We start from the raw sequence: 16,469 nt of genomic DNA on the forward strand, positions 1-16,469 counted from the left end.
ATTCCATCTCTTCTCCAACAAGCTTGAGGTGGAGTGCACACTTCTCTCCTCCATTTTATCCTCACAACAACCCTGTGAAGTAGGTTAGGCTGAGAGATCCTGGCCCAAGGTCACTCACAGGCATTCATGGTTAAGTGGGGATTTGAACCCTATTATCCCAGGTCCTAGTTGGACACTCTAACCACTGTACTGCACTGGCTCTCAAAGTGGTCTCTTCAGTTCACTGGTCTGTTTTACAGTGAAAACACCAGGATAACAAGCTCCAGGAAGGAGCTGCTCCATTGAATCATAGTGGCAGAAAGTTCCACCTGCCTGCATTACACCCAGAGGTCAGGACACCTGCTCCTCAGTCCCCTGATCAGCCCTCATTTGTCTAGAGCTGGGAGAGCAAGTTCCCACTGGTGCTTGCCAGGCAGAGAGATGGCTCAAGAAGGGTGTCAGGCTACACCCAAAATGAAAGACCGCTCTTTTTTCTCCCCTGGAAAGATTAAAAATCCAGAAGTAAACAATTGAAAAGGCTATAAACTGTCCATTTGCTATCCGGGAACTAAACTGGTCTTTGTTAATTTTTCCCAAACACATTTCCTTTTATAATCCAAAACGAGTTAGGGAACATTTTCTTTAAACATGCTGAAAGTGCAGCCAAGTGTCCGTGAGTTATTGTGGACCTGCTCTGACTGTGCATATGTAAGTGGGCAATGGGAGAAGTCTATGGGAGTCCACACTGTTGCATTGGAAACATGAAGAAGGATTAGCCATAGTGCTGTCTGCTGTAGTACTCGTTTTACTTCACTATGCTCTGCTGTATATATTTTTCCATAAAATAAATATTACAAAGACACGGGAGTGTTTAACTAAGTCTATTCAGAGCAGCCCCACTGAAATTAAGGAACCTAAGCTACTGATGTCCATTAACTTCAGCTGGTCTACTCTGAGTAGAAATAGCATTATATACCATCTCTTAAGTCTCCTATGTCCTCCCATCCAAATGAAATGAAAGCCTTTAGTGCTGCCCTGGAATTCTCACTGCTCGGATAACTTGGGAAGCACTTAACAATGCATTTTTGCTCATATTTTATTAGCAAAGACATTCACTCTTTGAGAAAAGCATGTGGATTTGGGTCACTATCTGGTAAGGTTTGGTTTCACGAAACAAAGATTATTTTAGACAGCCTGGGGCAAACACAGTTTTGCTCTAAAAGGTTGCTTGACAGCTCCAGAATGGTTTCTATCATGCTAGGTGGGAGTTGAGTCTGAGAATACACTCTGCCATCCAACTTTTTGTTTTATTATATATTTTGTGCTTTCATTTTGTTGCATGGTGTAATCTCAAAGCTGTGAACATGTACATTCTTTAGTGACAGTGTTGGCCACAACTATGGGCTCAAGAGGTAGACCAAAGAGCAGCTGTAACCATTGTTATGTGTTGTGCCATATTTGTACCAATTTCCCAAAAATTTCAGTGCAAAACAGGATGGCAGGTCAAATGCGCAATGTACAAATGATACAGACAGGGCCAAAGTTATATGTGGCTAGCTGTGATAGACAGTATATCCTGAAACATTCATCAGATAATGCTTTCACATATAACCTGTTCAGCATAACTTAAGCTGGTATAATTACCACTGCAATACCCAAAAGCTTTTCCATACATTGATCTCAGTAGGAGCAGTTGACCTAGGAGACATTTTGACCTTGGCAACATTACTTCCAGAGCTGACCAGTGACATAAAGACCAGCAGCCTGACATGCAGGGGTAATGGCACTCCTGCATTTAGCCCACAGTTCATATTGTGATCCAGGAAGCTTGATCTGACTAAACAGGGTGCACAAAGACAATGTTCTTGCTCTTGTAACTCTAAAATGCTTACTGTGAACTCTGTCAGTGACCTACTATGTAATATCATTTCCTGGGAGCAGATTGCATATCCCTTGTGCCACACAGAAATGCTCCAGACTGGAGAACCTGAAACCGTGTTTGTAAACCATCACCTTAACAACATTTGCAAATAGGAAGGAGTGGAAAACCAATACACTGGAGCAAGAACCTTAAGCCTGGTGAAAAATTCAAGTTAAGCTCGAAGGACCTATGTCATTCCTGAGACTCAAAAGTGTCATTTTATCCCCCATTACTACTGTTGTTGTTGTTGTTGTTGCTGCTGCTGCTACTAGTAATCTTAATAATGCAGTCAATGAACATTGCAAGAGTAGAGCATCTTTTGCATGCAAAAAGTCCCAGGTTCAATCCCTGGTATCTCCATGTAGGGCTAACAGGACCCTTGTCTGAAAGCCTAGCGAGCTGCTGCCAGTCAGTGTAGACTATACTGAGCTAGATGAGTGACACCCAAGTCCCCACCTCTCTCTTTCTCTCTCCTGAGACACAGAAAACATTGTTGGCTCCTATGTTTTCCCAAAAGTTGAAAATGTTATCCTTGATGCTGCTAGACTAAAATCTTCTCACCTTGATCTCTTTACTTTTTCATTCGAACACCGTTTTTTAAATCACTGTGCTCAGTGTGAGATTTTTACCATGGAATTAATAGTATGCTGCTAATGCTACTCCAGTCAGATAAGGAAGAGGTCAACTTGCTTGTCTGCTACTGAACCAAAACCACAAATGAAGTGTGGTAGTGTTGAGAAGTTATTCGTTCCTTCTGCCAAGATTGTCTAGGCGTGCATGCACTTTCTCTGTCTCTGTCTCTCTCTCACACACAGCCATAAAGTACGTACATTCATTGCCTTCTGCAGATTATTTCTTTTGTCAGTGTACAGACATTGTCGTCTTTATATTGTTGGTAAATTATTTGGTGTTCTGAAAGCACCTTTTGGTAGAATGGTTATAAGCCATATTACAACACAATCTGAAGCCCCCATTGCCTTGTATGAAAACTAAGAACACCTTCTCAGGGACCCTCCTATTGTGGAGGGTACTATGATGTTGTTGGGCTGCATATGTGTAGCCCCTCCTCCCCATTGCTTTGGAGATTAGCTTGAGTCATTTGGCAGGGGTGGAGTTTGGTAATCTTTCATAATATGGTGCCCTGTGCAAGATCAAAATTTGGTACCCCAAAATGGATCTTCTCTATTATGGATCTTCTCAGGCCTAAGACAAGCTCTGCACAGGCCTGTGAATTCCTGAATACTGCATTATAGAGAAGATCGGTTCAACCTCCTTCCTGTAGCAAAATGACAGTAATTTCAGTTGTGGTACTTCTTTGTTTCTCTTTATGCCCCACAGGTTCCAAGTGTCTCTGAAAGGATCTGACAGCCTTATTAGAGGATCTGATGGCCTCAATACACTATCCAAAACCCACAATCTACCTTTATAGGACCCTATTGGGTAATGGGAAATTTGAGGTGAAAGCCTCTAGAGAGGACTAGAACAGAGAGTTTGACTGGCCATTACACTTGAGACAATGGCAAACTGTGTTGGCCTCCAGAAGGTTTTGCTCACAGGCTGCTCCTAATCCAGCAAAAACTTGTGTTTTTGGCATATTGGACTCATCACCTTTGTCAGAAATGTCTTTCACCTATAGATACCTGCTGGTGCTGCAGTACACCAGTACACCAGCACTGAGGTGGGTTGTGGAAGGGGGAATTAGTTTGCATCCTCACCAGTACAATGTATTTTTATTTTATTTTATTTTATTTTTTGTTCTTTTCTTTTAGCCACTGCCAAAACTGGCGAGGTCACCCTTGTAGCACACTATGCTGGATTGGTGCAGAGAGCAGAGAAATCACAGTGTCTTTACAGGCTTGCTGTGGCCCAACTTCCCCAATCAATACTGGTGTCCTTGTCGGAACAAGAACAACAAATAACAGTTCAAAAAGAAATTAGAAGCCCCAGCCAGTCCAGTGTTGCTTTAAGGCGCTTCTAATCTTCCTCCTCTCACTCCCTGGGGCTAATGGCTAAGGCTTGCCTGCCAGCCAGCAGTTGCCATGGCGCTGGAAGGCCTGCAGCCTTCTGTGTATGCGCCCTGCCAGAGGGAAGGCCCTGTTGCTATGGGAACCAGAGTAACAGCCACAGGCCAGCAGGGAGAAAGAAGGCCTAGAAGTTGTGGAGCTGCTCTGGAGGCAGCAGCAGCAGTCGTAGCAGCAGTAGCAGGAGGACCAGGCAAGTAAGTGCTCAGCCAGCCTTTGTCTGCTCTCTTGGTCTGGAATGGCTGAGGATGGGCTGCTGGGCCCTGGGGCACCTGTTCAACGTCCTTGGAGACCTCCTTGCTCATGTCCTTGCTTGGACTGGTACCTGGCATTTGCACTCAAGGAACTTGTGGCGTGGGGAGAGGGTTGATTAGGCCCAGCCTTTGAATGCATGCATGGGGCAGGGACGAAAAGCCTCAGTGTTACAGGGAAGGGCCACAGTGAGGGGTGGCCTACTGGGCTCTAGGAAGTAGCGATGGAGGAGGCAGCTGCCTCAGAAAGATGGGGTAGCATCACGAGAGGGTGTGCTTTGCATGCAGTAGATCCCACGTCCCCACAGCATCTGCAGATAGGGCTAGCAATGGCCCGTGCCTGAAACCCTGCAGAGCCCGGCTGCCAGTAAGTAGAGATTGCAGAGCTAGATAGACCCAACGGTTTGACTCGGTATGAGGCAGCTTCCTATGTTCTTATGAGAAACCAATTGCTCACTAAGGTGCTAGCACACTTTTGAATCCAGACAGGTTGTTATAGGGAGTTATTCTGGATTTGAAAGCACAAGGCTATAAGCTATTATTTATTAAGAATACCTGTAGACTGCTCTTTAGCCTCACACAGTGCATAGTTGAACTATGGAACTCCCTTCCACAGGAGGCAGTGATGGCCACCAACTTGGATGGCTTAAGAATCATAGAATCGTAGAATTTAGAGTTGGAAGGGGCTCTAGGGTCATCTAGTCCAACCCCCTGCAATGCTGGAAACTTGCCCAACATGGGACTCAACATGGGGCTATGAATGGCTACTAGCCATGATGGTTATGCTCTGCCTCCATGGTCAGAGGCATTAATGCTTCTGAAGACCAGTTGCTGGAAACCACAGATGGGGAAAGGACTCTTGTGCTCAGTCCTACTTGCAAGCTTCACAGGCAACTGTGAGAACAGAATGCTGGACTGGATGGACCATTAGCTCATCCAGCAGGCTCTTATGTTCTTATGTATATGTTACAAGAGACTTTCAAAGCAGCTTACAGAAGTTTCCCAGAATAAATCATATCCAGGTTTAATATCAGGAGCAAAAATTACGTGGTGTCCCTCTGGTGCTAAGTGTTCTGCCTGCCTCCTCCTCTCTGCTGCACTTTTGCTCCTTATCTATTGTGCAACAGCCCTGAGGCACGCAAGGGAGCAGGGCTCTGTAGCTGGATCTCACTCAGGCCATGAAGGAGGCAGGTCTTCTTATAGCTTCTTAAGTGCCTCTAGGTTGGTGTTCATTTATCTCCACCCTACCTCCCTGTGTCTCATTTCTGAGCCTTCTACCATATAAAGAGGCAGGGGACAGAGGAGATGTAAGCACTGATACCTTCATGTTGAAAGATTTGAAATGGAAGCAGAACATGAAAGGAGAGATCTGTTGGAGCTAGGATGCACATTTCAGGGTCACACGCAGTTGAACATCTGTATTATTGCATATAGCAGGAGGCAAAGGTGCTACAGTGGAATATTGCTACCAATGCCTTTTTGAAATGCCATCTGCTATGCTTTCAAGTTCCTATAGAGCCCTCAGATAGATCACAGTGTTTCAGTTCTTACTGACAGGAAAGAGAAAGTGTCAAAAGCAGGCAGGTAAGAAGCTTGCTGTTTGCCTTTTAAATTGTCAGCTGCCATAGATAACCATATGCCTTCCTCCCAAATGAGCCTACTCACTAAAAATAGCATTTCTTTTCCTATGTATTTTTTATTATGTAGTTATATCCCATCCTTCCTGAAATGAGCTTAGAGCGGCCTACACAGTTCTCTACTCCCTCCTCCCTGTCCTTACAACAACCCTATCAGGTTGGTTAGGCTGAGAGATGATGATTGGCCCAAGGTCACTTAGTGAGCTTCATAGCTTAAGGTGGATGTGAACTCAGGACTTCCCAGTCCTGCTCTGAATTCACTTGAAACCATGCCAGCTTCAACTGGATTCTTCTCCAGGGCTCCGTTTACCGGTAGTTGCCTTTAAAGGGGCCTCCCCACACTGTAACTTGCAAGTGTGCTTTGGAATCTGTGCTTCCAGAAATATAATATTTAAGATTATGCAGTGAATAATAAGCAATTTTTTACATAGTGTAAAGTATTTCCAGTCTGTGTTTGATAATTTGTCGGGGGGGGGGGGGAATATGAAGACAGGACAGTAGATTCTTATATATTGGCCATTGAGATGAAATTGGTTACATTATCTGTACAAGGGCAGCAAATAACTTATGGAAGCCAGTTTTTCGTAGCAGATTACAGTACAGATACTTCCAGGCAGAATATTTCTCAGGAGTTTGGCATGTTGATTCAGTGCACCAATAGTAATGATGATGAGTGAGCTTCCCCAGCTTGCCTTGAATTGCTCCCCCCCCCCAGCTTTCTAGGAGAAAGCTTAAAAAAACCAGAGATCACTCCGTTTCAAGCCTGCCCGCTCCCTGTTCCAACAAGCATCTTTTTGAACAACCTTGAGGATGTACTTAGTTCCTGCTTGGGTGCAGTGAACTTGTTTTCTAGGCTTTTTGGTTTATTCATTGAATTGGGAGGCCTAGAAAACTGTAACTCCTATGAATTGTGGCAGGAAATTACAGTCCAGCTAAGGAGAGGTCCACAAGACCTTTCCAGTAAGCCTTCCTTGCCATTTGTTCCTCCATCCCTTCACAAGGATAAGTTTCGGGGGGGGGGGATGACACTGGCACGCAAAGGTGGTTTTCTAGTAGTAGCAGTGACCCCATTACAAGCTCCATATTTCACTCCACCTGGGCCCAATATTTTACTCACCAGGGCCCAAACATCTGTTTGAACTTGAACAGAGGTGACTGGCTTTTTACCTGCACAGTGTCTCTGGGCGAAGATCTTGAACCATGTTGGCAAAGGCTACATTAAGCCATTAAGTTAGAAATGTTACAGTTTTCTCACTTTCCTTCTGTTCTTCGAGGCTGCAGATACCAATGTTCAACCAGTGATTTCTGTTTTACAGATCTTCCGTTTTAAGGTACAGCTCCCTGACCACTTCCCTTTGAAACTGTATTAAGTAAATTGATTTCCCCTACGTTCTGGTCTTCTTGTTTTAGTTTATTAGCTTCTATTGCATCTCTGTCATAGGGTTCATGAAAAAACAAACAATACCTAAAATCACAGAAACCATTATACACAATCCAGCTGAAAGCCACACATGACTTAGCTGAATAAGAGCTCAGTTAAGAGCCCATGAGCCCTTTCAAGTAAGATGCTCCTACGTGCAGATAGAAACTTGCAAGGGTGGTGTATTGCCTGCTGCATCTTCAAACAACCAGGTTCTGTTCTGATCCAAATAAACAGTCCTGGCCATTAGCAGATAGCAAGGTGGGACTGGGCGGGTCATCTGACCTCCCTCCAATGAAGTCGCCATTGCATACCAGGATGAAGAGGGAGATGGAAGCAGTGACGACAAGGTCAGTGTGATGCTACTGTGTTGGAAGAACTGTTCTGACACTCCTACTAGCACATTTGCACAGCACCAACCTTGTGGTCTCCCCTCTCAGTATGCAGCAGCGACTCAGCTGGAGTGAGAGATGCAGCCACACCATGTCATCTGCTAATTGGAAAGGGGGGCTCAAGGCACCCGTTACACATCACACAAAAAAGGGAGTGATAACTGGGTAATGGAAGGCTGACAATTCTGTTGTTGCTGGAATACAGAGAAACAAAAATCCATGTAAATGAGAATATCAGATCTTGAGACTGCTTCTCTACTAATTTCCACTTTGAGTTTCATATTGATATATTTTTGAAGGGAAATAATTGGCAGCCATTCTCAGTTCAGTGATAGTCAGGATTGAAACTCAAGCAGAATTGTGAATTCCAGGAGACTTTTTTCTCACTGTTTAAACCAAGTTTGTTCTTGTTCTTATTCCAGAGGTTCTGACAGATTAATCAAAGATGCTAACAGACCGAGTCCAGAAATCCTTGGGTCCCCACAAGTTCTCAGAAGAATTTCAAAGCAAGGTGGTGGTACCTCACATCCCAAAACTGGTCAAAGAAGAAAAGAAGCATTACCCAGTATGTTTGCTTGCGCTCAGCTGATCTAATACCTGGCCAAGTCATTGAATCTGCCTTTGTGATAATGACTCCTGAACACCTTTTAGTTTGACATGCCTTAGAGCTTATCCACATTTACCTTTCCTCCATGCTTTCCAGGCATGGTGAACACTTTAAAGCATCGTGTTCTGGCACCCCCTTTTTCTCTCTGGAGCTTTCCCCTCAAAAAACTGCTCTTTAAAGCTGAATTGGAGCAAATGGCAATCCGTGGAAAATCCACATTGCCATTTGTTGTGCTTCGGCTTTTAAGACTGGGCTTTTGCACAGAAAGCTCGGGGGTGGGGAGGTCCTTGAACATGGAGCTTTAAAGTGTGCACCATGCTGGGAAAGAGCAGGACAAAAAGTAAATCTGAATGTGAGGCAGTAAGCAAAAGACAGTGCATTTTAAATACAATGTCCATTTTAGATCAGGATTGACAGAAAGTAGATGAGCATCTTCTGGGTGAGTTTGCAGTAGATTGGCAAGGAGGAGTTCTAGCTTCTAGCTGTTTAGTGCTAGGAGAGAAAAAAATGTATCTTCCCACCCCCTGCCCCCCAAATTAGACTGCAGAAATAAAGCCTGTGGTGACCAGGAGTGCATTTCTGTGCATAACAACTGTGGACTCAGTTTACTTCTAGTGTTCAAAATTAATTCCTGGGCTCAAAATTGTTTCTTTCTAAGACTATGACGTTTGCACCAGGCTGGTAGATCTCAGGGTTCTAGTAGAATAAGAACAGCAGATCCTGCAATCTGGACATCTGTCCCCTCCTGTTTTTGGTGATGTTTAGGCTTTATGTTCTAAAAACAGAAAAACCTGTCACTGATTAAAGTACACCTTAGTGTGTACTGAAGACCAGAAGGAGACTCATTGAGGCGGAGAAATACAATGATTCACCAGTATATGATGGATTGTGTGTGTGTTGTTAAGTCTATAAGTTTTCCCCTCCAAAGTTTGAGGAAGAGAGCATCCGCTGGTTCCCTTTGCTTGTTCTTTTGCTCCCTACATAGGAGCAAGAAGACAAGGTTATCAACACTTGTCAAAACCACTTGTACTAATGAGGCATGGCAGAAGTCAATAGGAAGGGAGATCCGCAGTTTTGGGGTAATCACTGAGACAAAGATGCACACAGTTTGATAAATTATTATTATATAATTGCTGTCCCACTTTCCTTATTAGTTTGTGAGACACAAAGTGGAAAACGAGCTTATGCTTTTCAAACATTCCCACCCTGTCCCCGGCTGCAACTCTCAGCCGGTTTATTTGTCATTCTGTACATGAGCCGAAGTATTTTATTGTGTCCCTCGCCCTTTAAGCATCTAGAGAAATTAGCCCTACCAAAATCCCACAATCTCTCTCTAAAATAGCAATGGGATTTAATTACTTTGTGCCTTAACTGCTGACTTTGTTCAGCACAAGAGAGAAATCATGCGGACATCTGAAAATCTTGCAAGCAGGTGCCATTTCCAGTAAGAGTTCGTTTAAGATAGGTAGAATGGAAGTCCTGCATCCTGAATTTTAAATGTTTCAGCAGGAAAATTAATGGAGGTCTAGGATTCAGCAGTGAACACATATTAATCAGAAGTGCTTAACAAGGAAAGCCTTTCTTAACTCAGGCATTTATGTGGTCTTTGTTTTCAACTGCAGTTGACTCCATCTGCCTTCCTGAAAGCAATGACTCTGACGACGGAGCAGATGCTGGCAAACACCCATGAGGTGCGCAGGCCTCGAATTGTGCAGCTTCTGGACATGAGCGAAACCTCACACCAGAAGGTATCTCTTCCACATTCACCCCTATTTATTTATGACATAGCACATTAACATAATTATATACTTGCTGGCTGATGGGAGTTGCAGGCTCAAACATCTGGGGGCACCAAGTTGAGGAATGGTGATCTAGTTGTTCAGCCTGTAGATTTGCAGTCCCAAGAGGGTTCTAGTGCCATCATCCAAAAATGTCTGACCAAAGTTTGCTATGGATGTCCAGTGCCTTTGTTATCTATTTTTAACACTATATGTTAAAAACTGGTAGTCCACACATTCTTGTACGTTTGATTTAATCTCAGTTGTGCTTGCTCCTTCCAAATAATTGCCACAACCTTCCTATTCACTACCATCAACAAGACTGGTAGTTCTTTTTTCTCATGTCTCTGACATGATGCTGAAAGAGACCCATGGAATGCCTTTATGTGCTTTCATTAAGAGAGGCAGCCACAACAAACTATGCTTGTTGTGGCCTAGGATAAATATTATGGGCTAGTTTCTTAAATTACTGTCCAATGTATATCTCCAATTACTGTTTATTTAAGGTAATTATTATCATTTACTCCCATAAGTCCTAGAGCTGAATCATGAAAATGTGCAATCCTATGCACACTTTCCTCTGAAGGCAGCCCTGTTTAGGGAAGTTTTTAATGTTTGAAGTTTTATTCTGTTTTTGGTGTTCTGTTGGGAGCTGCCCAGAGCTGCAGGGGAAACCCAGCCAGCTGGGCAGGGTACTATTATTATTATTATTATTAGTAGTAGTAGTAGTAGTAGTAGTAGTAGTAGTAGTATTATAGTATTGAACACAGGGTGACTTGCTGCTGAGTGAACATGTGTGGGCTTTGGTTCTGAAGTTGGTAATTTGCCAGCAGCAGCAGACTGATGATATGTTGCCTGGTTAAACAGCCTGGAAGAGACGAACCTATGAAGGCTAAGCAGGAGATAGTGGTACACAACGGCACTGAGGCATAACCAGAGAAAACAGGACTAACTAACCCATGTAATAGGTCTGTTGGAATACTACTAGAATGGCATGCTACACTTTCCTGAATGCCTGAAGTTGTACCTTTCCTTTGGAGCAGGATGGCTCCACTCTGAGTGGCGCTGGCCTGTCCTGCTTCCCAGTCCTGCAACTGCCAGGCAGCATTTACATGCATCCCTTTGTGTCTTCTTCAGTTCTCTTCTGTTGATCTGGACCAGTCTCTGTTTCAACCATTCCCGTCAGAAGTGATTTTCCAGAATTATGCCCCTTGTGAGATGTATGAAGTGCCACTAATTCTGAGGAACAATGACAAGGTATGACATGTCCGTGAAACTGTAAAGTAGTTTTGAGGTGGGATGCAGGGAGAGAAAGCACAATGGCTAGAGCATTCTTTCTCTTCTTCCCAGTGAAATAACTCTCCTGGCAAATGTTTCAGTGCCTATGTCCCATTTTAACTTCCTCTTTAGCCATCATTGTTTGCTATCTAGTTGATCTAAGGACTGAGAGGATGGCCTGGTGAGGCTTTACTGAAGTTTCAATAAAAGTGGTGGCCATTTTGATACCAAAAAAGGTTGCAATGTCATTTATTGTTTCCTATGCCCCTACCATGGTTACTCCAGGCTTACTGCAACTGGGCTCACAATTCACATATCTGTGATCTATGGGTCTTAACAAGAACCAAAGTAAACAAACTGTCGGTGGAAATGATATATTTATCTACAGAGCTGCTTTTTCTTCAAATGCAAAGGATTTAAAGGCAGGATACACCTGTATTTTTATTAAATGTTGTGAAGTTAAATGATGTAAGTCCTTTCCAAAAGGGCAACCAGATTCCTTAGTGAAGATTTGTTTTTTTGTGCTCCCTCCGAATGTCATAATCTTTTCAGATCTCATTCTCACAAATATATACTGTACAAGGCTTGCTTGATCTTTCTTATTGATTATGACCATTCTGAGATGGCATAGTCATGAAACTGAAGTCTGCTCAGTGCCTGGGATTCCTAGGAATGCTGCTGTGAGTTCCACCACAGAAGGAAGGATATAGATGCGATAAATAAATGGAGCTTGTTGGACACTGAAAGTAGAGTAGCCCACAGCTTCTCAACTGGCCATTTTTTTCCTTCATGGCTCAAAGGCTCCTTCATGGCTCCTTCAGGACTGTGTTTTCACCAAAAGTCCTGTGCTGCTGCCTGCAGCCTGTGTACTCTTTGCTTAACTGAGCAATCATGATCAGATTACATGCACACTGCATCCCTTATGCTTTGTCCATCAAGTAATAGATTGCCTCCAACTGTCAGAAATGGCTTCCCTGCCCCTCAGCTGCCAGCATCCATTTAGCTAGTTTCCTTCCAGCACTTGGCTTTAAGCTGCTGTTGAAAGGAACAGCTGGCCCTTTAGTGGTTGTTTGTGCAGAGTTTGCCCCAAATTAGCAAAAGTATGACTTACATATTTGTTCTAGTGTTCAATCAGTGTTAAATTTGCTGTCATTTCTAACTTTGCTAAGGAAAGGACTAATGTGTTGAATAATTTGGCATTTAATTATAATGTCATGTAGCATGTTTATGGACTGGTTGAAAAACACATCCACCCATTCTGAAATAAACGCTTTGCCTATGTTCTGAAATTGTTCCCAAATGTGAGCTGGTGGGGCATTTCACCTAGTCCTGGGAGGGCACTTCAGTTTCAGTCTTTGCTTTCCTGGAAGCTGCTTTCTTGAAGTAAGGTTTTCAAGCTGTGCTGTGTCAATGAAAGGAGGAAAAACCTGATAGGCCAAAAACATTTACATCTCATTTAGAATATGGGGTTGTATCAGTTGTTGTCTTGTCGGTGGCTGCTGACTGTCTTTCCCCCTTAGTGCCACCATAATTATGCTTTTCTTTCTTCCAATCCTGCATGGAGAATGTGGGACACCACCACGCTGAGAGCTTCCTCCTGCCACTGGTCCATGTCATGGGCAGGACCCAATGAATTCCCCATTTTCTTTGGGCTGAGAACGGAGCCAGTTTTAATTAAACAAATGCTGCTTAGAGGAGCATTACACTGCACAGATAACGCATATCCACACTGTATGCCTTCTTGGGTTGCCTGTCTCTCTACCCCCAAACTTCTAAATTTGGCAACTTGTGGAATTCCGTGTGGGGCAGTGTAGTGCTTGTCCATGAATGGCTTTGACAGTTTACCAGCTCCACCCCACCTGACCCTGACTTTCTTTGCTGCATCTCTCTTGGCCCACAAAAATAGTTTACAGGAAACTGGAAAGGTCTGGGGGGTGGGGTGGGGGAACACTTGCTAAAAGAGGAATCCAGTGGGAATTGTCACCAGGAAAGTTACATTGATGGAGATGAAGCAGAAAACATACTAAAGGAGAATATTGAAGGTCTGAATGTTTTCCTTGATACTTTGCAATAAATGTGCTAGGAATGAACAGAAGGGCAGCATGAACAAACAAGGGAGTGTGAAAAGTAATCAAAGCCCTACAGTTTTGTGATTAAATACTGCAGGAAGATGGTGAAAAGTTTAGAAATGCAGCAGCATAATAGCAATGCAAACATGTGCAGCCCCAAATATAAGGAAATATGATTTGGAGACAAATGAATACTTTACTGGGAGAATAGCTAATAGGGAGATCACAGATGCAGAAGCCCAAAGTGGATGCAATGTGGTTTTGCTAATACATCTTGGGTAATTTTATTATGACAGGGTTTTTATCTGCAGCCTCAACTGAAGAGCACAGTGTCTATGTCCAGAGGGCACAACACTGAATGTTAGTAATAGAAGAATATTGGAAATAAGACTAAGAGAGATGATGTTTTTTCACAATACCAAAGAGCCTAGGGGAGATAATTTTGCAAGTTTCTTTCATCCACACCTCAGTTCAGGTGATATATTTGGGCGTGAATTTATTTAGCCCTATTGGTTTCAGTAGGATGAAATCATTCTAAAGCGGAGTTGTGGTGAATCAGGCTGCAGTGTAATTAAATCTTATTAATGCTTGCAAACAGACAAGTGTTAAAAATAAATACACACACTTCCCGCCGCTACATATAAGGTTGAATACAAATGGCGGTCCTTCCTTTCCCATCTGGCTCTGGTGTTTTTCCTGGCTTTTTGGAGACTGCTGCTGCTGGTATTTGGGTTAGGATTAGAGATATCTGAGCCTTTTACCGTGATGTTTGTGCATATACTAGTCATTGTCCTCCTTACTGCTCTATTGCAGCAGGCCTTTGACAAGGGTGGTACTGTGAGCTCCTCTTGATTGCATGGCTGTGAACTGTGTGTGGAAGGGACCCAAAGGGTCATCTGGCCCAACTCCTGTAGTGCAGGAATCACGGTAAAGAATCCCTGACAGATGGCTATCCAACTTCTGCTCTTACTGTCAGAAAGTTCTTCCAGCTGTTTCGTCAGAATCTCCTTTCTTGTAACTCAAATCCATTGGTTCGAGTCCTACCCTCCTGAGCAGGAGAAAACAAGCTTGCTCCATGTTCCATGTGTCAGCCATTTAGGTATATGAAGATGGCTATTATATCACCTCTCAGTGTTCTCCACACTAAACATACCAAACTCTCTTAATTGTTCCTCATAAGGCTTGGTTTCAAGACTCTTTATCATCTTGGTCACCCTCCTCTGCACACGTTCCAGTTTATCAATATCTTTCTAAAACTGTGGTGCCCACAAGTGGACACAGCACTCCAAGGCAGACTAGAGCAGTACTAATACTTCCCTTACTGATGTCATTGTGGTTTTGCTGCCATTGCTGCACATTTGTTGGCACCATGTATGCTGCCAGAAACTGGCTGGATAAGGAAGATTGGTGGGAGTCACCTGTCCAATAGCTCCCCCCCCCGGAGGGCACAGAAAATGACAACTTAGATACTGGATCCTGGTGGTGGGACACTGAAGAGCAGTCTACAGAAGGGACAAGCTGGGAGGTGCTAGAAGCAAGGGGGTTGAGTGATCAAGAGGGGTCAGGAGAAGGAGGGCCTTCCAGGACAGGGTTAGAGGCTGAGAGTCACAGTGTGAGCACAGATTCAGACCGAGAGGACAGTCTCAGCCCTGCTGGCTTGCCTCCTGCTCTGACACCCTGCTCAAGGAGAGTCATGCAAGTTGCTGAGCAACAGGCCAGACAGGCCCAGAGGAGAAGCTTGCCCCCTTGTTGCAGCCTTTGCCTGCTTGGGAGGAATCTAGAATGAAAGGCTAGAGGGGGAATGGCGGAGCTAGTGGTCAGTTTCAGCAACGTCTTAGCTGGATTAAGGCAAACCAGAGGACTCCGCTGTGTTGTTATTTTCTGTTAAGAAAAAGTTAATTGCCTTCTGTGCCTTCTGTGTGTGTGCCTGTCCTGTGGTTGACCTGGATCACTGACAGCTCCTTGACATATGCATGGATAAGGGTGGGCTGTCTTGGTGCACAACATCATGTTTGGTGAGGAGCAGCAGAGTTACCAGGGATGTTCTCAAGGCTGCAGCTTAGCACTTATTTCTCCAGTAATTCTTGTGCTGCCTCACTTGTGCTTACTGCTGTAAGTGCATAGGATTACTTTACCACCACTATACTGATGTAGCTGGACCAGAGGATCAGCCCGTCTAGGTTGTTGGCTGCTAGAATACAGAATATATTTCTCACAGCAAGGCTGGTTAATTTTATTCAGCTGTTTGAATCACGACAAAATATTTTTTCTGCATTTCTTATAGATCCCTCGGCTGGTGAAAGTTGTTTTGGAGAGTTCACCTTACTTCAGAGTCATAAGCCCCAATGATGTGTGTAACAAAGTTGCACCTGGTATGCATTCGACATTCCGCATCCTCTTCACTCCTGAAGAGAACAAGGTAAGACCATCACCTCTCCTGCTGGGAAATCTGTGTTTCTGTTTAAGGCTGCATGGCAAAGAAAGATGCAGGAGCCTGGGAGCCAAAGAGCCTAAGCCTGAGACTAGCAGGCCTTTGCACATAGCTCTGCAGTTCAGGCTCACCCTTTGTGGAATGTGTGGCATTTCTCATTTCCTCCTATTGTCAGCGTCACCCTCCTTGAACACACAATTGGCAGAAGGACTTCTCAAACAAAAGGAATAAATCAGAGAAAGAGGAGTTGGTAGTTGGCCATGTGCACTTGGGATGTTTGAAGAGGAACACAGTGTATAGGAGCTGATATGCTAATGCTGCACTCTGCCATTCATTTGCTCATTCTATCTCTGGCTCTCTTAATGAGCTAGTATGGGCAAGGATCAAGGACACAGGTGGCTGGCCTCAGATACCCATGAATCTTGTCTAACTTGAACAAATGGAAACATTAAAGAGATGAATAAAAAATTCATTTATTGGGGCCCAAGGATATGGACAAGGCTGCCTTGATCCTTTGCCTTTTATCATCTTGCACAAGGATCAGGAACCTGTCTCAGCCTGAGGGATACATCTGGGTAACTATTCGGGGACCATGTGCCAGTGGTGGGTGGGGCCTGAGGCAAGCGTGGGTAGGGCAATGAATATAAATTTCACGTTTGTACAGTGGGTAGTTTCTACACATATT

At 43.9% G+C, this 16,469-nt stretch overlaps 1 protein-coding gene across 4 annotated transcripts in view; it reads left to right on the forward strand.

Moving 5' to 3' along the window:
* Nucleotides 1-3,974: 3,974 nt before the first annotated feature.
* HYDIN (HYDIN axonemal central pair apparatus protein) overlaps nt 3,975-16,469 on the forward strand; it is a 147,120-nt gene continuing 134,625 nt past the window's right edge. For 2 of the 4 annotated variants that reach the window (XM_081199950.1, XM_081199953.1), the window contains exons 1-5: nt 3,975-4,118; nt 8,044-8,186; nt 9,851-9,976; nt 11,144-11,263; nt 15,638-15,772. In XM_081199950.1, coding sequence (XP_081056076.1) covers nt 8,067-8,186; nt 9,851-9,976; nt 11,144-11,263; nt 15,638-15,772 — 501 coding nt within the window. In that variant the 5' untranslated portion in view covers nt 3,975-4,118; nt 8,044-8,066. Of the gene's footprint in view, nt 4,119-5,879; nt 5,967-8,043; nt 8,187-9,850; nt 9,977-11,143; nt 11,264-15,637; nt 15,773-16,469 lie in introns of all 4 variants that reach the window. The other 2 variants (XM_081199951.1, XM_081199952.1) reach the window with 2 other exon arrangements.

This window comes from Podarcis bocagei, assembly GCF_964188305.1.
Source record: "Podarcis bocagei genome assembly, chromosome: 7".
NCBI classification, from domain to species: Eukaryota; Metazoa; Chordata; class Lepidosauria; order Squamata; family Lacertidae; genus Podarcis; species Podarcis bocagei.